This window comes from Lissotriton helveticus, chromosome 12, assembly GCF_964261635.1.
Source record: "Lissotriton helveticus chromosome 12, aLisHel1.1, whole genome shotgun sequence".
NCBI lineage: Eukaryota > Metazoa > Chordata > Amphibia > Caudata > Salamandridae > Lissotriton > Lissotriton helveticus.
The window spans coordinates 197,008,733-197,034,358 of NC_136073.1; the positions used below are offsets into that span (position 1 = coordinate 197,008,733).

The window sequence follows — 25,626 nt, forward strand, 5'->3', positions numbered from 1 at the left end:
CTAACTAACTAACAAACACACACACACACACACACACACACACACACACACACCACACCACACCACACCACACACCCTACCTACGCCCTGGCAAATGAGAGAAGCCTCAGTGCCATCACCACCAAAACCTTGCCTGAGACACAATCTTAAATATTTATTTGCTCTGGCTGTATAGCTGTGCATCACCAGCACAGCCTGCCACAGGACAACTAAACATGAGAATATCCGAAAAGTTATTTTATGATGTGTGTTGCCTTTAGTTCTTAATGCCCTTGTATGCATTCTACTTGAAAAAAAAGGCTTTTTACTTTTCCCCCCCAGCATTTGTGAATGCTTGTGTTAATGTGTTTACGCGTTAACCCCAGACCTATTGGCCTTGCCAGTGCTTGTTAATGACTGCTATGAAGGTGTGGCAGAGTCTGGCACTGAGGCCTTCTTGGTGGTTATGGCAGAGGGCCTTGTTCTGATGCATGTCATAGGTGAGGCGCTTGCGCCTTGCCTGGGCTGAGGGCAGAGGCCTTGCTCCGTCTCCCACCCCTGCCCCGTGTGTGCAGCCTCCCTGGCAGGCAGGGCGGTGCGTGGCAGGCTGGGATCTGCCGCTGGCAGGGTGCCAGGCCCCCGCCGCACCCCCTTCTGCCTCCCCGCCCCTTTTTTTCGCCTTGCTTTTCTCCTTTTAGTGCAAAAGTGGAGGGCACGGCGGGGTCAAACGGCCGGATCAATGCTGCTTGAGACCGGCTCAATGGAGAGAGCGCCGCGCCGCGCGGACAAAGCCCCCTGGATGTTATAGATCGGGGCGGGGGCCATGTGAGCCGGCGGCAGCTGTCGGCCCGGGGTGGCAGGCTGGCCTCGGCGGCGCGGAGGGGTCTGCGCCGGCTTTGTTACCGCAGCTTGCAGCGCGCGTCGCGGGGAATGGCGTCGCCCGGCCTTTTCATCAACGCCGTCTAAACAAACTATAAAACACAAGAGCCGAGAGGTACGAGCGCCGATGCCCGAGGTTCGGAGTTTTGGCCGTCGCCTCTGTGAGAGGGCTCGGGTGGGGAAGGCCCTAGGAACCGGCAACCTTTCTTTTTAGTTTGTGCTTTCTCTCAGTTGTTCTCGCTGCTGTCTCAGAGAAAGAGAGTTTTCCCTGTCTCCCGCCCGACTGCAAGGGGGCTTCGGAATCCCCTCTGCTGCGGTTTTTAAATGAACTATCTGCAGTGGCCTTTAAATGTCTTGTTTGGGGGGAGGCGGCGGAAGAAGCGTTCTTTGTTGCCCTGTCTGCCGAGGCTTCCTTGTTCTGTCTGGTGTTGTCTTTAAACGACCTCTCTGCTAGGGTCTCTCTGTTGTCCTGTTTGTTGGGGTCTCTCTGCTGTCCTGTTTGTTGGGGTCTCTCTATCCTGTCAGCTGCTGATCTTTGTGACTTTGGTGCGATGTGGGTCTTTCTCTGTCCTGTGATCCTTCTATGTTGTTAACTCGGCTCTGTTTGTTTACAGTAGCTGCCCCCTGCACTCTGGTGCATAGAGGTCTTTGACAGGAATTTCGTTGCTGGGTTGTCAGTGGTTTTGTGTGCTTGGCTCATCCAGCGACCTCTTGCCATAGGTCTTCAGGTTTACTGGTGATCACATGCCTTCTGGTGTTGGCTTCAGGTGCCTTTTGATGCCCTGATGACACAGGTTTTTCAGTGTCCTTTCGATGCAGGCCTTTTCGCTAAAGAGGTAAGGTGTCCTGCGCTCTGCTTGTTTAGTGTGATCCAGTCCTTTAAGAATATTTTGGGATGTTTGCCATACATTGTGGTGCAGAGGAGTGCAGATACCAGGTCTGGTCTTTGCTGGATACTTTTTGCTGCAGAAAGCGTTTGTGTCCCTAAATCTTTCCATGAGGGATGACACATGCGTGGGGGTGAAGTTGGTGAAGCCGGACTAGTGCTTTTTCAGCTTCTCATCCCTGCTTCCCTAGATGGGACGCTCATCTCTGCTGCTGGACCAAATTAAGTCAAGTGTCCACCGCCCGGAGTATCCCCACCCCGGGGCATAGTCCTCTGGGGGCGTGATGGAATGGCCAAGAAGTGCAGGTACCTCTGAATGACCGAAAGAGTGTGGGATGAGCCAGTCCCATGGCAGCGCCTTGTTGATCATTCTGCAAATCTCTGTGGACCAGTGTGCTGCTGGGAAGTGACAGCACCTGGATGAGGTTTCGGTGGTTGTGCGTGTTGAAATTAGTTGTATTGGAGCTTCCTGCTCTCAGAAGTAGTAACATCAGGTGTAGAGACAGCGCAGTATTTTTTTTAATGTTAATTGTCAGACTGGTTTGTATATCAAGCGACCAATATTCCGAGGGGTGTTGAATTTGTGCAAACTAAGCAGTTAGCCTGTTTCTGCTGTTCTTGCTGACCCCCGTCACCACAGCACAACAGCTCTTATGAATGAAATTAAATACATTAACAGTACTTGCACCATCTTCCCTCATATCCACTGGAGTGATTATAGCATACATTTGCAAGAAATACACTTTTAAACTGAATTTTACTGTAATGTGCTATGTTTTGTGTGTGTGTGTGTGTGTGTGTGAAGCTGTCCGGCAAGTGCATAATAATCTATTTGTGTGCCTTTTGCACAAACACACTTGTCTCTGTCCCAAATGTATCCAGCTTTTAGAAGCTAATTTCAGGACTGTTGAGGGCGGGTATTCACCGCTGAGGCTATGGTGCTGAAGGACTGCATTGAAGCTAGCGGTTCTTTAATCTTCACTGTAGCTGGACATTAAAACCTGTAGAGAATGGTGATAAGAAGGGTGAGGGCGGGTTGGGTGCACTTCGGGTGACACAGCACTGGGAACCCACCTTTCAGCATGGGTCTGGCATAAACTTTTCAGAGCTGAGGATACAGGTTTTCCCCCATTAATGTTTGGTGTTGTAAAGCTAGATATTGTTCTTGTTTTAAAGGGATGGGTAGGCCATAAAAGTAGGTAATGCACCATATACTGAGAGGGAGTTACTGTTTTCACGGCATCGTTTTTAATTGCCATCCTCTGATTGGTCCTTCATGGACGGTCCATCAGACTATTGGCTTTCTTAACCCGCCAGTCACAGCTTGTTGCGTTCAGTGTTTGTCCTGTCAGTAACAGATGACCCATGCTGCATAGCCCTGCGTCTTCAGCACCTACAGGCTCTTCCTGAGCAAACTGATACTTTTTCACCAAAATATCACAAAGTTCCAGAATCCAGAAGTGACAAGTTTCTGACGGATGTGGTTTAGTGTCATTGTTGCAAATGGCTGTTTCCCACCTTCACAATATTGTGTAGTCCTGGGCACATCTCTGCTTCGTATTGAACACGGACTTCTACTAAATGTATCAACAGTCTAGAAACTAATTGTCAAAGACACACAAAATACCAGTTTTCTAGAGATGCATCATCAAGATACCACACAACAGAAGCTCGGATTACCTGAATGGTTTCCAAAGCCAAAACTGTTGCCACGATGTGGTGCTCTGGACTACTTATTGCTAGACGAGAATAGAGTATTGTTACAAGTTTCTTTTCAAAACCTCTTTATCTTTGTAAATGGTTCTTAGACTAAAGCGTGGGCTGCCTTGTATGAAAAGGATAAAGGCTAGTAATAAAAAACATGCATGTTTTGGCTTTGATGTATTTGACATTATTTTTGCTGGTGCACCAAATTGGAGTAAGCGTGACCCCATCATTTCAGCATGCAGTGGTGCTGAAATTGATAATTAGTTACCAATGTATTGGGGGGGGAGGGTTAGAAGGGGAGGTAGTTGTATTGCTTTGCTGCAGGCACGTTAATTTAGACTAGAGCATCTGCGACCCGCTTGTTTAAGTATATGCATCTGCAAAATCTTTCTGTACATTTACGTGCTCTTTTGGAAGTTGTTTTGTGCACAAAATTTGTGTGTTCTGCTTGTTACGCAGAGGTAGGCATTATTATATAAATCTGTCTACATCCTTAAAATGGTGTTCACATGGCTGTATTCTTCATACTGTAGGGAATTAATTTAAGGGGAGCCACCTGCAAGGCCTTCTGCATGAATCCAGCAGATATATTCCACCCTAATCCAGGGGCCTTTCTACCTAGAGAACATGTCTCTTCCCTACAGCACCCTAGGACTCCCTCTTTATGAAGAGCAAATATGTCCCATGTAACTAAGGGTCTGGACTGTTTACATGGGGGCAGGTCTTCTGCAACACTGGGACCCCTTTTATGCAGCAAATGTGTTCTGTACCTGGGCAACCATCTGGGCACTCTGCATGGGATGTAGGTGTTTTTGTCTCAGCAACATATTCCTTCTTGAGATTGTTTAACTTGTGGCCTTTCTGCTGTTCTTGAGCAATACCTTATATGTCTTAATTTTTAAATGGGAATACCTATGGCTAAAACTAGTATTAAACATGGGTATTGGTGTATGCTTCTTGTTAAGAGGGATGGAAGTTTTTCATTGTTTTGTATTTTTTTCTCCCCATTGTTTCAGGCATGAGCCATGAGCCGAAGTCCCCATCCATAGGAATGCTTTCAACAGCGACGCGTAGCACGGCGACGGTCAGTCCCCTGACCCCTTCCCCCATCAATGGCTCCCTGCTTCCCAATGGCAGCCCGGCGGCGAGCAGCACTCTGTCCGTCCAGTCGGCCCCCTCCTCCAGTTTTGCCGCTGCACTGCGCAAGCTAGCCAAGCAGGCAGAGGAGCCCAGAGGTAAGGCAGACACCAAGCAACCTGTTGCTGATGTTTGATTTATGTTTGCATAGGTATTAATTATTTCATGTGTACAGTTTCTCTGCACCAGTAGCCATTGAAATATCATTCTACTGGCGAGCAAGGGGCAAGCCAAGAGTCCTGAGGCAAAATGTCTTATGGGTTAAGTTTTTCTCAATCTTGGTGGTCTTTAAACTTTAGCTCTTCACCTGTTATGAGTAAAAGAGATCGGCGATACCCTATTGTCCCCCCTCCGCCTTTCAACTCCAAATGAGACCCTGAATACTTTTTGGCATTCATATTTTCAGAATGCATGGTTATATATGATGTTTATGCCAAATGGTGTTTTTAATTTTCTAAAGTAATTCTCAACTATAACTACAGAGTCACTATCGCAGACTCTGTAACCGCTGTCTTTCCGCCAAGGTAAAGCATATTGGTGTTTGGTTGAATACTACACCAAAAATAGTGGATAAAAGTTGAAAATTGGAAGTGCCTTTCAAATCCTTTTAATATATGTAATCCTTGTAACACACTGTAAGTGTGTCAGACATTTTAAGGAGGTATTAAGGTGGTATTTTGACTAAAACAAACCTTAAAATGATGTTCTTTGCTACTTTGCCCCTAGTATAAATATAGTATGTTAACATGAAAAAATGTTAAGTAAGAGAGGCAAAGCGCCATTGGAGTTCAGCTTGGCAGAGACAGAGTCCGTCGCCAAGCTAGCCAGGGCCTCGAGCCTCACTGGATAGCTTTTCGAGTCTCATTGAGAGGAAAATTAGGAGAAAATCACTGGGGAAGGTCAGAGGAAGGGTTCTCCCTGCCATTTGAAGGACATGGTCTACCCGGTCACCTAAAAGGAATAATTAAATGTACTCCACTGTGTGCATTTTGTTGCCAAATAGGAGTTGTCACTTATTTACACACAGTTTTGTGCTTACTGGCATTTATGTTTTTATCAGTGGCGGCTGGTGACATTTGTAAGTGGTAGGACGGAAAATGAATTTCATAGAGCGAGCATTGCTTCAGACCCATATTTAATGGTTGGCAATAATTTGGCACATATAACTTTTATCATTGGGTCTAATGTTGTATTCCCGATTTTTGTGTGAAATGCTTTGATCAGCAGTTTCTGTGGGAAAAATGTTTCACGACTTTCAATGGCAACGCCCAGATACTTGTTTTTTGAGTTACTCTTTAAACTACTGTGCAATTTATACTCCAAGCTCCTGTTTTAAAAAAAAAAAACACTCTTCTCATTATCATGACTTTAGATGTATCTATGTTTATGCACATTAGAGAGCCGAGCAACGTCATGCCAACAACAAGGCTCGTTGAAAAGAGTGGCCGGCGCTGTGATTGTGCACTTTAGAGGGCGCCGAGCAACGTTAACATGAGCATTTTGTTAACGTTGCTCGGCGCTCACTTCTCTCTAAAGTGCACAATCAAAGCGCCGGCCATTAATATACTGGTTTCGCTGAGCCCAGTGAAAGTTCTTCCTAGTGCTTTGCCGGAGTGCTCACCTCTTCCTCTACTCCGCCTCGGGGTAGCTGGACTGGGTCCAGACTGTTCTGGGACTCTAGAGACAGTTTTTGAGCTAACAATCATGGTTTAAAAGCTGGAAACGGTACCGCAGTCACTTGGTAGGCTGGATCGGGACAGTGCAAAAGCTTTTGGAGGAAACTTTTCAGTGATTGTGATCACTCCATTATTGTGAGCAGTAAACTCGGATGACAAACGTCTCACACGAGGCATGTTTTTTTTCCTGCAGGGAAGCGAGGTGCAAGCATGTAGGTTTTTTAAGGTACAGGAGATACCTGTGCGTTATTATTGTGGAAAATGCGTCTTGTGCATTTTAATGTATGCTTGACAGAATGAGTGATTTGACCAGATGAACCTGAAACGTCCTCGGCTGGTACTTTCTAGGCGAGAGTGGCCTCTTCTGGAAACAAAACTTACTTTTGGGGAAACGTTTATGTTTTTACGCTAAAGGAATACATGGATTGTGTTTTTTGGGCGAGCATGTTGCACATTTTCAGCGAACAGTAATCTCTGGCTAACAGACACACGGTGACCTTTTCTTTTTTAAGATACGCACCTGCGAGCAATCATTTGTCAATAAACTTAACTTACCTTATCTTCCCGCTGGCGCCTTCAAGTCAGTTCCGAATCCCGCCGTCCTGTTCTTCAAATCGTCGTCACGCAGGAAGCCAGGCAGCCTCCCTCCCCAGCACCACAGCACAGCGCTATGATTGGCTCGGCCGGCTGCCCCAACACTACGTCATTTCTCTGTATGCTACAGCATACAGAGAACAGGGAGAGTGGGAGGGGTTACTCGAGGGCAGGGGGGAGCGGCTTGCCCGCTGTTATTAATACAGTTAATACTGTCTGTTTGGACAGCCTCTCAGGCTGCCCAAACAGACAGTATTAACAACAGTGGGAAAAGCCACTCCCCCCCTGCCCTCGAGTAACCCCTCCCACTCTCTCATGCATGAACTTCTGCTTTCTCGCCGTGCGAGAAGGCAGAAACAAATGGTAGTTCTCTACTATTTGTTTCTTCCTTCTCGCACGGCGAGAAAGCAGTGGGGCGGCGCCCAAACGCCCCCATGGAAGATCCGCCACTGGTTTTTATCCCTATTGAAAGTTGTGCAACCCTAGTCTTGGCTAATGCGGAGTAAAGGTGATTAACTGGTTGCCAATCTAATCTGGGTAACTTCTGATTGACACTGCTGTCTTTGTGCTGCCTGGTGAGGTAAGAATTGGAGCCCCGTTACTGGCCATGTGAAAGGATGCTGAGAAATCCAGGAGCAAGATGAGAACAGCTGTATCCTTAATCTCCTATGTGTAGGTGCAGAGTAGGTGGCTCTGGATTACTCAAGATGGAGTCCAGATTAATAATTAATGGATACATGGAAGGTTAAGCTTGGTGAGGTGAAGATAAACTTGATTTGCTGCATACATTTTGAGTAGGCTGGTCGAAGACTGGAAATATGGCGATGTAGGGTAGAAGGTTGTTCATGGTGTGAACTCAAAAATTGTGGATGGTGGTGATTGTATCATTCTGTAATTCTCCAAAATACTGTCCAATGAGAACTGCATCATCTGCTTTCATTGGTTCTCAACATGGAAGGTGGTAGAAAGTTTGTACTTTCCTTGGTTCTGCATGGTGAACGCCGGACCATCTTTAATTTCCAAAGTTCTTTGCTAGAAAAGCTGTATCCTTTGAGCTTACAGACTTTCTATGATGAAAGTCTTATGTGATTGAAAGTTTTGCATGGTAGCTGGATTTATTATCTCTGGGCTTTCCTATTCTTCACAAATTCCACAGGAACAAAGGCAGTGCTGTCTAAGCTCACAATTCCTGCATTACTGAACACTGAATCAGATCTTTCAAGTTAGGTGGTATTGAAGACGACATCAACTGATCTCCTAAATTCTCTATATTTATAGGCAGTATCTTTGATCTTCCAAATTCTATATTATTGTGTGTTGCATCATTTGATTCCCCTACTATTGCATGATTGAAGATGGTGGTGTATTATCTCCTATATATTGGATTATTGGCGGCGGTGTGTTGATAGCATGAATTCTCTGGCAGAAGGTTCTCATCTTTTTAACTTTACAAATCCTGCATAGTGAAAATTCAAATTGTGCTGTCTCAATCACTCTGTCTTCTAAGATTACTTGAATCCCTCGTGGTAGAAAGATCATTCCTTTACTTTGCATCTCATTGATTCTAAATGATGAAGATCTGAATCATGTTAACGCACCTGCCCAAATCCTGCACAATGGGATGCTATACATTTCACTGATACCCACCAAATGCAACATAAAAAAGCTAATTCTGTTAGCAAAATGGGCCGGTCAGTGTTTAAGTGTTTAAGAATAATTAGGAATGGCTGAAAGTAGACAGACACTTGAGCTTCAAACTTGGCTTGGGGAAAGCAGCCTCAAGGCTGGCATTATGCATTAAGTGTTCCTACAAGATGGATAATGGCATGGTGCTGTGCTAGTCTGCGCCGCCATGTCTGGATGCAACCCTTGAAAGCGCTTGAGTTTATTACCAGTGTGAGACAGCAGAGTGGGTGCTAAGTGCATGTACACAACAAATCGTGAATGTGACCGCTGCGTCTCTAGACAGCCAGCTGACCCAGACTCCCGGAAGTGCTCTGCAAATAGCCCTGCTTGCAAACCTTAGGAAAACAACTCGAGGCTCACCTGTCCCTCCACCCCTGGCGTCTGTGCACCGCCCAGAATCTGCAGTCGCCAGAAGTCACGAGGCTTGAGTAAAGCTTGCCCTTTTCTGATTTGACCCAAGTGATGCTGTTTACGAATGCTGTGTGTGTGCCCCCCCCCTCCACCCACACCACCACCGAGAGTGACACACCAGAACCTTGGACATAGAAGCTACACTGTTTACGCTCTCCGAAGACCACATTGGCATTTTCCCCATCAAATTTGATTTTCTGCTTAAAAAGTTCACCTGTAGTTCATTACAGTGTGGGGCACTTGACGAATGGCATAGAAGACCCCAGCAGGCACTCCCACCGACCTTTTTCCGGCTTAAGTCTTTGATGCACAGTGCTGGCCATGTTACCTGCAACTCTCTCCCTCATCATCTCAGTTTGATTGTTTCCTGAAGCAGCGCCTTAGAGGAGCTGTACTGCAGCTTGGCGCTTTATATTACAAAAAGTCAAACAAACCTCGGGTTCTGGTGACATTTGAGTTGGTGGATGGCCTGCAAAGGCTTGCCATCCTGCTGCTGCGGTTCTTTCCCATCTGGTGCTGGCACGACAGCTCCGCAGCCCCCGTGCCAGTCCAATCTAGGCTGCCGATAATTGTGCATCAATTATACGCCGACAGGGCGTCGGTTCTGGTGTGCAGTTGCCTGAGGAGAGTTGAAGTGGCTCCCCAGAGAGGAGGCCTCGCGAGTAATGAGAAGTTCACGTTTCCTGCGCGCACCTGCTCTGATTTCAGGTGCTGCTCGCTCCGGCTCCCTGTGCGCGAGGGGGGGGGGGGGGCGTCGACTTCCTGCCTGCAGCTGCTGCGTGATCGGCGCACTGCGAGGGCTCGAGCCTGGCTGCGTCACGCACGGGCTCCAGGTGTTTCCGGTGAGCGTCGTCGTCGCCGCGCGCCACCCGTGCTCGTGGCCCTCGCGAGCACCACTGCATCACCATTGTGCACCACTGGTGTTCACCAACGAGTTTCAGAGAGCAGTGGGCCTGCTGGCGTTGAGTGAGTGTTTGACAGCAGTCAGTCCCCAGTCTACGCCACTCTGGTTCGTGAGTGTGGCACTCTTTATTACCAGAAAGTCCTGGAGGCAGTGGCCTCATTGGGCACCTGTAGTGTTCAAAGGTGGGGGTGCCCTAGACCCCCAATCCGTTTCAGAGAGCTGCGCGCCACCTCATTGCAGGCTTTAAATGAAGGTCGGAAAGCCATCACTCTAAAATCTACTACACCCAAGTTCTTAGTCTAGGGGCTCTCATTTCCAAGTGATTTTTGGGAGGCAGCGGGTCACTTGTCTGTACTTTCCATGTTCTCAGCCGTGTCCACACTGCACACTATTCTCACTCAATAGGATGATGATGTCATCATTGCGATTGATGGACTGACATGTTTGGACTTGAGCTTGCTTACTGAACTTGTTTTTCCATTTCGTGTTGTGTTTCTGATTTCAAGTGTTCTTCATTACCAGTAACTGGAATGTTTAGTTCACTGCCACTGCCTGTTTTTTGCCTTTCAGTGCTTTGCATAGGTATTGTATTGTAATTGCATTTATATAGCGCTTCCTACCCCTGACGCGGCGTCAAAGCGCTTTTTCGTCAGGTAGCACGCTACTTCGGGACCCATAGAGGATTAGTGTTGAATTAGTATAGTGAAACATGCAAGTACATTTTATGTGGTGGATAGGTTAGTCAGTTATTTGGATATGAAATGATAGCAGAAGGATAGAGGAGGACAAAGGTTTGTATTAGCCTATAACGGATTAGTGGTGAATTAATATGGTGAAATATGAGGTAATTTCAGTGGTGGTATTACCTTTCTTGTGTCTCTGTATCCCAGTGAGACATTGGCGTACATATGCGCTGGTTTCTGTAGGTGCCCAGGGAGGTATTGAATGCTTTGACCTGCATCTCCTAATTTACATCAATTGCTCCTAGACAATGTAGACATTCAGCCTCGAACTGCTTATTGCTGCTGGTTCCTTTTTACTTATTGGCGAGTGAAACATTTTGTTTGCATTTTCCGTGATTAACGCTGTTGCTTTTCGGGTTCCTTGTAAATGCTTAATGTTTGTTTTTATTTAGGATTTCCACTGATTCTTTCTCTGAGCTGGATGAGATGTCTTTCTATGAAAGAGCTGTCTATGCTGTATCTGCTAATTTCCTCTGTTATGTTCTCTTTCCCTTTGACAGAGAGTAAGCTTTAGTGTTGATCCACACTGATTTCACCTGTTTTTTTTCCTCCAATCCCTAACGCTAGATAAGTGGTTTACTTCAAATATTTTGAGTTCTGCTTGCACATTCAGCTTTCCATCTCAGCAGACGAGATGCTTGGTTTGTGTCTGCTGATTCCAGACAATTACTACTATTGTCTGTCAGTAGCCGTCCATGTGGATAACCCCTCCTCTTTAAAGCATCGATTTTATTCCAAGAATTACCATCGATCTTACCTATTATTTTCACCTATTCAACTTTGACTTTTTCTGGTAGTTATTAAGCTTGGTATGTAACAGTCCTTTGGGAATCCTGCCTGGACATATATTCTGGAAGGTCAGTTAGCTTTCAGTTTGGGTATGTTTACATTGTTGAAACACTTGAAATTGTCAGTAACTGTCATGCAAGGCAGACAGGCCAATGAACTTGCTGAAAAGCACTCTCTATCTTTCCCTGTTTGCCAAGTACGTTGTTCAATGACCTGTCTGAGCTCTTTGCATTGCTCATTTATGGCTGTGGTGTGGTGTGTGTTGTACAAGCTGAATCAGTGGTGCTCTTACTTTTTTGGGGTAAGTGATATCTCTTTTCTTGTTATTGACGGAAAGTTACAAGATGGCCACCGGCCCAGAAGTCTCATTTAACTTCTAATCTCTACCAGTGGCGGCTAGTGGATGCTAAAAGTGGTGAGGCAGAAAGTAACAAACCCCTTTCTGCGCATGCCAGGCTGGACACAGTAAGAGACCTGTCCAACCCGACATGCGCACTTGAGTTTATCCCAAGCTTCCCAATCAGATAGGCTACACCCAAACCTCTGCCCAATAGCGCCGCCGTGGATGTCTTGAGGTATATTTTTAAACATTTAACGTAATAAACATTACATCATGTGGCATCTCAGAGGGGGCAACGCTCTTATGCCCCTAATCTCGAATCTGTGAACCGCAGTGTGCCGCCTCTGCTTGCACATCTGCTTGTTATTTCACTCACTTCTTCTGTTCGTATGCCTTCAGCGTCTCCCTTATTGCAAATCATTGCAAAGATTGTTTCAGCCTTCAATAAAGTGACTTATTGCCGCTTCTCCATTGACCACTGAGCCATGTTGTCTCCTTCTGCGACCAGAATGGTCCCACTCTGCGGGTGACATGCTCGGCGGATGTCTAGTATTGCCCTGCCCTAGAACAGGATTTGTTTCAAGTCCTGCCTTCTCATTGTTGAAGCAAACACTTGCTTTGTTTGCCCAATCTTGATGATGGGGTTTATTGCTGCTTCACCTCTGATACTTTGCTTTTTTTCTCCACGTCTCACTTCTTATCGCCTTATGACAGATTGAGGTTTCGAGTTTCAAAAGCCCCTTAATTTGAGCTCCTACTCTGTTGAAAACTCTGTAAATCAGCTAAGTTTATTTGTTCAATTCAATTCTTGGCATGAATTTAGGCCCTGCTTCATTCATTCCTTGTGGCCACCTTGTAGTGTCTGTTGGCTCGATGCCTGCGTTCACCTTAAGTTTTTTTTTTCTTCACCTTCTAAGTAGCATTGACCTCTCCGTCATCTGGCCCTCACCTGCTCCAGTTACAGGTGGCCTAATGGACAGGCTACAGTTACTTGTTTGCACCTCCTCCTATTATTCCCACGTTTCTCAATATCCGACTTGGAAAGTACCATACTTTCGGCTATGTGGCATATCTGATCAAATAGTTGTGTTTTATTTACTAGACTTCCGAGAATGTCTTGCGTGGACTGATGGCATGGACATCCCGCTGCTCAAATTTTAGGCACTTCTCTCAGAACCTATCTTAAGAGCCATCCTTACGCTTGGCTCTTCATATCTGGACAGGGTGCACCATCGCAGCCCCTACACTGGTCTCCCCTGAAGAGCCGACTCTACGCAGCGCGTAACTCCAGTGAGTAAGAAACATATGGCTGGATCACTTTCACCCTCTTAAATCTTCATTCTCTGGCTGCCCTCATACAGGTGTATTGCTTTCAAGGTCTTCTGCTTCACTATCAAGGTTGTGAAGTGCAATATGGTCTTGTAGCTGGGGGCTGCTTAATTCATGCATCAGTGATAGGTCCTAGTTGGCGACAAATCCAAGAAGATTAGACAACCCACCACCTGCTACACACTCTGGAGCTAGACGTCCATCCAGACTTGGATCCCTCAAGGTCCTCTTAACTTACACGACCAGAGGGAACTGGAGACTTGATGCTTGGAGAAATACCTGGTCTGCAAGTGAAGTGATGCACAAAGGCCTTGCCTTGCAACACTACACGAAGACCCTATCCTTCTGTAAGTTAGCTCTGCTCGCGTCACCCCTGTTCTCTCCTTCACTCTGTAGAGTGCTCTGTTGCTTAACAGCTAGGTGAATGCTTTACAGTTGCACGCACGTACATACATGAATGCATACATACAGCTGGGTAGTGCCAATATACAGCTCATCCGCCAACTAGAGGAGGGGCGTGTCATGCAGCCTTTGGTCTATTCGTATCTCGCCTTTAACGTTGAGATGACTTCAGAGCCTCACTTCTGATAAATACTCCAAAACCTTATACTTCTGGATGTAAAGTCAAGTCACGTTGGTGAGAAACAAGAACATTAAATACAATTCTTATTTTGAAGCACCTATTCTGTTGTTGGGCCTTAGCCCTTACTGAACATCGCTTTTCTCTGCATTGAGAAGTCTCACATTTTAGGGGCAGATTTTCTTCATTTCTTTTATGTGGTGGATTTTGGGTGTATTCAAGAAAACGTCTGCTGTAAGGTGTAACTTATGACTCAAAACCATCTCGCATGGCATTTTTTGTTTATTTACATAGTATGACTTCTGCATCATGGGGGAATAATAAACCAATATTGTGTTTATTTTGTATGCGTTAATTTTTTTATTTACAACAATGCAGACATGTTTATTTATTTCCGAGAGAGAATTGCTTTTATTCAGCTAATGTGGATTCTGTTTGTACTTTTGCTAGGTTGCATGCCTTACCAGCTTACTTGTTCTTGTTTCTGTAGCGAATAAATATGCAGTGCTTGGATTAGATTGTGGTTCTGTTGAAGGCGTTTTCTAGGTAGACTGTGTTGGTTTATTTACATCTATCGGAGGATTTGGCCACATTGAAGAAACTGCTTGAGAGCTACCAGCCCCATAGGCACTCTGATGAGTGACCGAAGAGCAGCTAGGCACAGGCTTTTCTAGACAGTACCTTGAGCCGAGACGTCACAACTCTGCGCATGTGATATGTCGTGGAAGCGCTGTCTTGGGGCACAAATTCTAGGCTTGAAGGTGTTGTCCAGAGCACTCTGTTTGCATTTTGATTTGTTTCCTCTGGTGTCCCTTCTGCTCACTGTGATTGTCTCAACCTACATCTAGGTATACACACACCTCATGGCTCCTGGTTGGAGTTCTTCAGATAGGGTGGTTTCCTGAGGTTTCTAATTCGTAACTTCTTCCTTAGTGGTCTGGGTAAAGTTGCACATTAAGGCCTGGTGACGTTGCGTTTTGCTGTGAATTTCAGCTTCAAAGTGGGCAGTAAGACTGCAGGGCTGACAGGAGATCAAATATTATTGCTTCAATTTCTGCTGGTTTTAGGGATGCCAAGGGTATCCAGCTTTGAAGGGTGCCAAGGAACGAGCCGTAGCACTCTGTAAGCCTGGGCAGCCCTCTCAAAGCTTTGAGATGTGTGTGCTTCATCCAAGGTTGGCTACATGGGGCGCTTCAATCAATCAATCAATCAATCATAACATTTGTATAGCGCGCTACTCACCCGGGGGGGTCTCAAGGCGCTTGGGGGAGGGGGTCCGCTACTGCTCGAACAGCCAGGTCTTAAGGGGTTTCCTGAAGGCGAGATGGTCCTGGGTCAGTCGAAGGTGGATGGGGAGGGAGTTCCATGTCTTGGCCGCCAAGTAGGAGAAGGATCTGCCTCCGGCGGTGGCTCTTCGGATGCGTGGTACGGTGGCGAGGGCGAGGCCAGCAGATCGTAGCTGGCGGGTGGGCGTGTAGAAGGTCAGTCGGTTGTTGAGGTACTTGGGGCCCAGGTCGTGGAGAGACTTGTGTGCATGGTCTTTCCTACAGGGGTAACAAGTATGGGAAGCGGGGCTCCGAGGTTTTCCAATTTCACTCCGGGAATGATTTGGCAGACATGTCAGAGGGTTAGTAGGAAAGCACTGCCTATGAAATTAGAGGCCAACAGAGAGAAAGTTATTGAAATCTTGGTCTTTTAAGAGGAGGGGACACACTCACTCACACTTTCTCTCACTCTTTCACACACTCATTTACTCTCCTCCATCCCTGCCTTATCTTTCACCGAGTGGTACAAAAGGGGGTGGTAAAAAAGGGTGTGGTGATGGACGGAGCATCTGAACCAATCAAACACTCACACCCAGTCAACAGATCTGGGTTTAATCCATCACCGTTCTTTAGCCCACTCTGCCACCCCAGTTCAGACATGGCTATATGCAAATCAGTCTGACCCTGTGCCTCATGGGAACAGTCCAGCCCGAACTGCCAAGCCATGCCTTCCCTGGACCGGAAACAAGCTTCCGAGGACCGGTTTCTGGCATTACAGCCGTCTTCAGCCCGGCTTGCTTGAATCCAGTGGCAAAGTGAGCAAGGGACTCACGTCTGAGCATACCCTGCCACACTTATGGCGGCCAAAAGCGGTACAAAAGGGGGTGGTAATGGACGGAGCATCTGAACCAATCAAACACTCACACCCAGTCAAAAGATCTGGGTTTAATCCATCACTGTTCTTTAGCCCACTCTGCCACCCCAGTTCAGACATGGCTATATGCAAATCAGTCTGACCCTGTGCCTCATGGGAACAGTCCAGCCCAAACTGCCAAGCCATGCCTTCCCTGGACCGGAAACAAGCTTCCGAGGACCGGTTTCTGGCATTACAGCCGTCTTCAGCCCGGCTTGCTTGAATCCAGTGGCAAAGTGAGCAAGGGACTCACGTCTGAGCATACCCTGCCACACTTATGGCGGCCAAAAGCGGTACAAAGGGGGGTGGTAATGGACGGAGCATCTGAACCAATCAAACACTCACACCCAGTCAAAAGATCTGGGTTTAATCTATCACCGTTCTTTAGCCCACTCTGCCACCCCAGTTCAGACATGGCTATATGCAAATCAGTCTGACCCTGTGCCTCATGGGAACAGTCCAGCCCGAACTGCCAAGCCATGCCTTCCCTGGACCGGAAACAAGCTTCCGAGGACCGGTTTCTGGCATTTCAGCCGTCTTCAGCCCGGCTTGCTTGAATGTTTGTTCTTGTGCAGATTCCTGGTGTAACCTAGGTTTAACCGTGCCTGTGTGGTGAAAAATGTGTTCGAATCCTTGGAGCTAACCTATGTAACAAACTCTCTCAACCCATCAGAGATGAAGAGAATCTTCTTTAAGTTTAGGAAAATGTTAAAAACCTGGCTTTGTGAATGTACGCTGCTTCAGCAACTGATACCGTATTGCTTGTGGTTTTCTTGTCTCGCAGAGCTCTTGGCACCAAGAGGCTTTTTTTGGGAGGGTACCTGTCTGCCCCCTTTAAATCTCCATAAAGATAAATGGATAAACCCACCCCAAGGCACGGTCGGGGGCAAGACATTTATTTCATTTGTTTCTTCCTCGTTTCATTAATGGATATCGTACACATCTGGCCAGCTGTAATCTCTATTAATACTAGACTGCTTAGATGAAGGATCTCTTGCAATTGGTGTGTAGTTTACATTTACCTCCTGTGCACGTTTTTACTAGCTCCAAAGATGTGGCGGAGGGCCTCCCACAGTGAAATACTAGGAACAGTCTGAAAACCCACTTATTCCAGTATCCTTAACTGCATTAGTCACAATCTTTGCATTACAGAAATGGGTGCTTTGCCTAAGTCTTACCACCAGCGGCTATCGGTTGGGTCCAGAATCTAATGGTAAAAGTCCTCCTAACAGATACTGATAAGATGGTTTTGGTGGGTCGGCTGATTCTTACCCGAAAAGCTCGTCGTTGGGGAATCTCCTTTTCAGAACTCTACCGAACTCCACATGTTCGACCCAAATCTCTGACACTAGCTCTTCCAGAGATGATCGAGCGAAGTCCGTGGAGAGGAAAGAGCTTATTTTGCAGCTCTGTCTGAAATGAGAGTATGGTCTCCTGATGAGTGCCATAGAGTTGTGACATTTTTTTCTCCTTTTTGCTTAGAAGCAAACGATTTCACTTGTTGCTCCCCACTCCCCAGCCAAAAGCGAGATATTCTATTAGTGACGACACCTTTGTATAAGGTTCCTGGAGCCTGTGCAGAAATTAAATGAACTTCTCCTTACCCCCTAGGTTTGTTCAATGGATCAGGCCTGTAATGTTAATCGTAGATGGTGCAGGGGGGCATATACTCCCTCTGACCCGTAGCAGTGTTTGGCGATTCAATGCAAACTCTTGGCTTAGATGAGCAGGTTAGTCGCACTGCAAGCCTCGGTTACTTGTGCTTTTATCGCTGAAAGGGACCCTCTTTTTCCCTGGAATTTTGGAGAACGTTATGAATACAGTTGCTTGCTGGAGGGCCTGTATTGTTGCACACGTGACCGCTTTGACATCTTGGTGGAAGCATTTAAAGGGCACATGCACTAGGAAGGCTTTACTTACAAGCCCTATTGCATATATAACATAACCTACCCTCTTTTTTAAAATTTTATTTTCTTCTATAACGTGCTACTCTCGCCATATTTATTGTTATTATTGCATTATAGCCTGTCAATACCAAAAACAAGCATACTTGCAGAGAATTTAAGCCTTTAGTATTCTAATCATGTTAGTGATTATTTTGTTTCCTTTCATAAGTGCTATATTCGGGTTTTGAGAATTTAATTTTGCAGTTGGTATGAGAATATGATGTGTAATTACACCTTTCTCCAAATCTGTCTGGCTCGCAGATGGCGCCACAGGCACCCCAGCCACGGAATCCTCTTGTGCTTACAGTGCCCAGTGTTCCAGCTGGAGTAACTCTTGTGTTTATTATTCTCCCACTTTCACACGGATCTAGGAGTTGGAGTGTCTGGTTTTGACTTAAGCTTCATGGAGTTGGTCCAGTGTCAGGGTCTTGTAGAGAGGGTCGATTTCCTCGGCTTATCCCATAGTTCACACAATTTTTGAATGTATGCATTCTGTTTATTTATGTATTTATTCATTTGGGAGTTTTATGAAGCGCTGCTTGTCATCCAGGCTAACTCATAGCTCTGGAATAAAAGCAGAAAAAATTAAACTGGGCAATGATAGTTCTGATAACAAGAGTGGAGTCCAGCTAGTTACTATGAACTTATATCTAACATTTTGATATCACTAGCATTGTAGGCTTAGATTTTATTGAAAATCTCTTCATCATTTCATTTTTGTGTACCTGATACAGTATTTCATTAAGGCTATATGTACCAATTGGCCATACATACTGAAATAAATACATTTTTATATAGTGAATTGATTACCATTTTCTAGAAGTCTGTTGAATCTTTCCTGGTTAGTTCTGGCTGTTGCTTCCATTGTGTTGAATGAAACCCTTGACTTAATGATTAATCTTATAAGAGGCAAATGTGAAAGTTCCCACGTAAAAGAAAGGCCTACAGCTACGCCTGGGCCAATCGTAGGACCTGCTTTTTCCCGGTTCCTCCTCCCAAATGTTATTGGTCGTTCCATGAGAGGCATGGTAGAATTTGTAACTTTCCACAAGCTTGCCCCTTCTAGGTGAGATATAGGGGCGCCATATACGCTACCAACTGGCATTTTGTTTAGCATTACCATATGGACATCTCTTCCTGAGCAGGCAGCGACTAGGGCCCTGCTGCTAGTACTCTTTTCCCTGCCGATTGTCTTCAGTTTGCTATGTGACCACTGTTAAATCTGTGTGCTTGTTGAACCTACAACTGAGCTACCAAAGTATATATCATTGAGTCTAATTCAGTATTTCTAATAAACCCAAACGCTGCTCCCTAAAATGATTTTAATGCGGCTTAGAACAATATCTTTTTTGCTAGGCCACCTTTAGCGAACATATCCAGTATATACTAGCCCTAGAGTGATAGCCAACCAGACCATTTTTGTATTGTTATCAAACTATATAAATTTGATTGACTGTATGTGCTATTGATGGTTTCTGTATCTCTGCGTGAGAGATGTTCACACATACAGAATTCCTTTTGTTCTAGTTTGTCCTAAAGGCAGGTCGAGCAATAAAAAACTTAAATTCTTTAAAAAAAAAGAACAATGTCTTTTGTATTAGGATTCCAAGATATTTGTTTCCACTTGCCCTGTTTCATACTGGGAGCATAAAGTTCAGAGTCTGCCATGTGACTTCAAGTAGTGAAATGTTGTTGGATTTCTAGCGAGCAGACGAATTTTATTTAAAGGGTTGAGGGATAGTGGAGAATGCATCTTTTCTGCAGTGTTTCTGCAACGCTTTTTTATTTTAAGTAGACCACTCAAAATTCCAGCCACTTTCTGTCAAAGTCAAAATATAATTTTTAATTGCGAAATGAGAGGTATTTTTGAGACCAGGAAGTGAGACCGCAGGCGTCTTCATGGTTGTAGTTTTGCTTGGAATTTCCCTGCTTGGTGCCAGCAGACGTGTGGTTGGGAATCCAGTAAACAGGGCGGAGTGGAGATCTTCCGTGATGAGCATGCCTGGACCATTGAAGAGCGCCTCTTCGTTGTGACTGATGTGATCCTCTGGTCTGCCTTTATTTTCTGCTTAGCTCCTAGAATGAGCTTGGTCAGCATTTTCTCACGACCCACGTTCGTTTGTTGCAATCTCCATCCACCCTGCCTTGTTCTGGAGCGGTGGAACGCAGTGCCACACTCAAGACGGTCATAAGGTGCATCCAGCAGCCACAGATTTACCTAGAAATTTAAGTAACAGTTAATGCAGGAAGACTGAATTATTCACCAAATTACTCTCTTGTCTGCTGGTATGGCTTTGGAGGCACAAGGACCCTTGCATCTGTCTTGGGTACGTAATGGAAAAGCAACTATGTATTCAATGTTCAACCGTTTTTGTTTAGTAATATTTGTGTATGTATGTTCGCTTTTTTTATATATCGCCATTGTTTTACCTTGCAGCTGTTTAATAGTTGCAGGTTACAAAGAGACCATAGTTGTGCACATCTAGGTATAAAATCCAGTACGCTCTGCCAGAATACTACGATTCTTCGGAGTAGGAATGATATACAGAGACCAATGGTATATTCTTGCATGTACACCAGGTATGCAACGCGGTACTCTGAGTAATTGCTGTGGTAATTTAGAATATCTGGTTATACAGAGACCAGACATTTACACAAAGGTATGCGATAAAGTATGCTTAGACAGACTATTATGATACTTCAGAGTAGGAATGATACTTAGACCAAAGCGATAAACTTGCACGTTCATCGGTCATGTGAGGCGTTATGCTGTGAGTGATGCTATGGTACTTTGCTTATCGGGTTATATAGAGACCTACATGTGTACTTGCCTGTGCATCTGGGTATGTGATATGGTATACTCTGCCGGAGTATTGCAGCATTTCGGAATACTGGGTATGCAGTCACAAGCTAACTTGTTGCTCACATCGACTTCGTATGATTGAAAGGGAGTTGACAGTGGAAGCACAGGGCCAGTGAGATGCAGGCTGCACACAGGTACTTGCATCTGGCATCCTTCCCACCATGCTTTTTTCTTGACTGCTCTACAACCACTTCTTTCAATTTTCATGAGTGTTAATGAATAAAGTAGCATTTTCTTTAAAATACACAATGTAGTGCTAGTAATTCCTAAATAGTTTTTGACATATACGTGTGTGCATAAAGAGCAGGATATTGATTTTTTGTAATGCTCCCAGCAGTTGTAGCAAGCTCTTCCGCCATTCCTATGGTCATTTGTGCTTTTAAAGTCTCCGCAACCATCAAGGTTCTGGGATTGTTGACTAGGCTGAATGCACAGCTGTGCACATGTGGATGTGGAATGTTTAAGCTAACTTGCATGGAATGGTTTGGATATGTGGGTTTGTAAAGGTATATGGTTCTCTTTTGCCCAGTTCACTTAGGAGCCCTGGTGTATAAAGGACGACCAGACATTGAGAAGTACTGAACAATGTTTTTGAGTCCATTTAGATGCGTAGGCTATACCCTAGGTCTGACGTTCTTCTGTAACTCTTGATCCTCAGGTGTGGTTGGGTTGTCCTCTGGCCCAGCTGGGAACAGCCTATTTACTCCCTTTTTGGAGAGGGACAGGAAGGAGAGGAAGTATTTACAATTTTATATTTCTGTTGACTCGTCAAGTCTTGATGAGAATATAGGACTTCGGTGGTACATGTTGTTGACCGGTGTGTCTCTGATGTGTCCTCTTGGTGTGTTTGTGAGCACTGGTGGGAATGCCGCCACAGCCGACTGTGTCTAAATGCTGGTAGTAGAGCTGTCTTTAGAGGGAACAGTCAACCATACAGTAATTGGTGCAGCTGCTGTTCGTAGGCCGGTTATGCAAATTGTAGAACAACTGGATACAGGCATCCCTGCATACCGGTTGTGAATGGGCAGGAGCAGATGACATTTGTGAGTTGATTGCACTGTATCAGCACTTGAAATGATGCAAGCTTTACATTGTGCGGGGTCACCCGGGGGAAGTGCTTCTTCTCAGGGACCCTTAGGCATTACATCACTACTCTTAGACACAAGCAATGATGTTTAACGTGCTGGAGTGGGATCAGGAGTTGTCCAGAAAGAGACAATCTTAAATTCCTGACACTAGAGGTGATTAGGATTTTATCAAGTGAACTGCATTGCTATGCATTTTACACTATTATTTGGAAATATGACAACCACAATAATTCATGCACATCCATCCTTCAAAAGGAGATACTGTCAAGTATGTGACTGTGCGATTATTTGGACCACCTTTGTAGTCCAAGTAATCCTCTAGGTAATGCAACAAGTGCGTATGCAATCTTTCAAAGTGTAATTTGCATTCACATTGCAACTGAAAAAAATCCAAAATGTGTTGGTTTTCATTCGTGTACTTTAAGTTCTTCAGAAGACCAACTTGTTGACTCTGTTTCTGGGGCTGAGAAAGAACTTCTCCCATCAGTAGTATTGAACTAGTGATGGTTTACCGTGGACTCCAGGAATTCTAAAGTTGCAGTATTGTGCACAAGTAACTAGGGTTGTTGGGTGCCGCTCTATAAGTCCATAAGCCCCAGCCCTCCCAACAGAATTAAATAAACAGCCTGATCTTCTCCTCTGGAGTAGTGCACATAGAAGAACTTGGTCAATATTTGTTACTCAAAGAAGTACACCTTCTTGTTACCCTCCCTCCCATATCTCCGGCTACCTTGCACCGGATTTAGGCATTGTTTGCAACATGCCCTCTTTTCTGACACTACCTCATCACAGCAGCATCATTGGTTATGTGATACAACCGGAGCCGTATATGATTGGCAGCGTGAGGCTGCAATGGTTGTTTGGTTTTACTCTTCGAGACTGGGGTGATGAATCTGCAGACACAACATGGTTTGTCTGGAGTAGAAATAGACTCGGGTAGATGTGTCGATTTCCATGTGATACCTGATTTATCCTAAACTTGCGGATCTCCCTGTGTCAAGTGAAAAAAGCGATGGAATGTTGAAGCTACGTTAGTGTCTGGTCATGAATTTGAATCAAGTGCTCTCTGAAATACATACATACACCCATACATTAGCAGCAATTGCATGCCATGAAGGTGGCAGACAACCTAATCAGAGGAGCATCCCTGCTGTAGATTTTTGCAGTGCAACCACTTGTATATCAGTTCAATTAAACCATGCACGAGTAAGTACACATGGCCAGTACAGTGAAACTGCAAATGGCTCATTAAATCCGTTATGGTTCCTTTGATCGCCCGCTTCTGGGTTTCAAGGGGCGTGGATCTCGCGAAGAGACTGAAATAAAAGAACACAATAATAATAGTTGATTCTACTGTTGATTTATACACACTTGTGCGTGCTCGGAGGCATTTGTAATTGTGGAACTATTTAGTTTCTCAAAGTTTGTTTTGATGTTCTTCTTTTCTCCTAGAGCACCACATTTTGCAAGATATTGTTGTGATCTAATCTGGGTACACGGAGGTGTGCGCCAACATTACCCAGCCACCTTGCAGCTGATGAACTTGATTTTCTAGCCTTTGTTCGCAAGTCTCCTCCTCATATATGTTACATTTAACATACAAATACCTCCTACACCCAATCCACCTTCCTTCTCTTTAAAGCACTTCTTGCCATTCCAAATAACATTTTATTTTAGAACACAAAAAATGCCACCTGGAATAGATCATTAATACTCCAGATTGCGGCATTTTGGGAGAATTATGTTGAAGGTTATGAACATCAGTAATAATTTCATGATTGAGAAGGAAAACTGTAATCCTATTTATTGTGCATTATTTTATCCCTAGTATGGCGCTCTGTCCCCCTTGTTCCTCAAAGTAAATTGGCACAATATTTGATCATCTTGGGCCCAGGTGTAATCATTTTATGTGCCCATATTTTAGCCTTGATGTACAATTGAGCATCGCAGTTTTCAAATTGGTTGCCATGTGACCCGTCCTTGTTCAACATTACAATGTAAAACTCAAAAGGCAGCTGTAAACACATGCCGAAGGCTGGCCTGCCGTGGCGACCCTCTGATGGAGTGTCTCTGCAGGAGGACAGTGTCTATCAAAAGGTCACTTCCATTAGCCGCTGGAGCTGCGTTTGTTTGCCCGCTTAGTGGGGGTGTCTTTAAATTGAGCTCAGTGGGTTAAATCGCTTCCGAGGCCTTGGTCCGCAGGTCCAGAAAGCCGTCCTCTGCTTCTCTCCAGAGTCTGACATTTAGTTTGCACCGTTTGCTTTATTTCCTTTACCACTTATTTCTCTTAAAGGGGCCGTCCAGCGCGGAGAAGAGAAAATACCTCTTTTTTTTTTTTAAGTTCAAAAGAGAATTTATTAGAAGTAATACGTCAACAGTACAAATAAAATGGAATCAACCTATATATGATTGACAAATGATGTCTAGTATAGTAATTATGTAACCACTAGAACAAGTATGGTTCAAAGTAAGAAGCATTACATAATATCATGCAAGAAGAGAGCAATGGCAACATGCCAAAAAAGACTGCATCATATAAGAAATTTTTCAAATACAATAGAAAAAATATAATAAAGGGAAAAGCTAAAATAGAATATATATTAATAACTTAAGACAATGTCATGGAGGTTTAGCCACTTCTTGTTGTGAAGGAGGCAAATGCAAACCGCAACTTGCGCTTGTGTCAATAAAGAGCGTGACAGGTGACCATAAAGTAAGACGCTTGGGTGCCATGTGTAGTGGTTATACAAAAGATGTGTCAAGCCTATGATTATAACATACTGCATACCACCACGCCTGAAATGATAGTTTAGTAAAGTCCTTCCAATTTTTGGTAAGTTGTTGAAAGGCCACTGCTAACAGTAAATCTATGATTTTAACATCAAATTCACAGGTATCCCAAATGGGGGCTAAACTACCTGAGAAAATATGTGTGAGGGTGAGTAGTGTTGAAGATGGAATTTATTTGAGTCCATACTTGGGTCCAAAAATTCTCAACAGGATTACATGTAAAAAGCATGTGAAAAAGGCCTGCCTGTGGTGACGAACAGGACCAACATAAATCTCGGATATGGGCATGACTGGTATGGAGTGTGAGTGGAGACAGTAGGAGTCGGTTTTAAATAAAAAAAGAGCGTCTGTGTAGTGTTAGCCGCCCTCGAAGACTTATGAATTTTGAGCCAAATTTTATTCCAAAAGTCTATCGTCCAGGAAGTCCCCAGGTCATTTTCCCATGCCAATTCTATCTTAGTTTTATCTCTCGGACGGGGAGAAGTATGTAAAAATGTGTAAAAAGATGATGCACTAGAAGCGCTAAGAACAAGAGTCCTAAGTTTATCCATGTGCAGGACGAAGAAAATACCTCTTTGCCTAGTCCTGCATCACTGACCGCATGCATTCTAGAATGTTTCTTTGTTTGATGACGTGTGCTGGGGTTGTGAGACCTAGTGTGACATCATTAACTGGCAGGCTGTTTCAAAAAAGATTTCAGGGTTGTTTTGCATGTGTCATCAGTTTATTTGGCGAAGTTTTAGATTGAGGGGAAGGCGGCACTTGGTAATGTTATATATCTATACCACTGATTCTTAACCTTTTGACTAATGAGGACTCCCACTGGAATCCGTGGATCCTGGCCTCAGCATTTACGATTATTTTATCGCAAAACAACACACACAAAAATACAAAAATAAGCCTTCGTCAAACAACTGCACAAATGATACAATCTTTTATTTCATTCACAAACAAATATAAGAACTAATTTTAATGGTAAGGTCTAGCTTTTCTAAATTCAATCGCGGTCACTCATGGTTCATTCTAAAATGTGTTTCAAGCACTCACGCTGTTCCCACAATACAATCTGAGAAAATTAAACTTAATTTTTAACCTCCAATTTCGAATTCCTTCTCATTTAC

General features: G+C 44.7%; 1 protein-coding gene across 7 annotated transcripts in view; it reads left to right on the forward strand.

Moving 5' to 3' along the window:
- The window catches only part of GSE1 (Gse1 coiled-coil protein), a 1,171,749-nt gene that overhangs the window by 1,065,384 nt on the left and 80,739 nt on the right, over window positions 1-25,626 (forward strand). For all 7 annotated transcript variants that reach the window (XM_078669590.1, XM_078669592.1, XM_078669591.1 and 4 more), the window contains one exon: window positions 4,468-4,686. In XM_078669590.1, coding sequence (XP_078525716.1) covers window positions 4,468-4,686 — 219 coding nt within the window. The remainder of the gene's footprint in view (window positions 1-4,467; window positions 4,687-25,626) is intronic.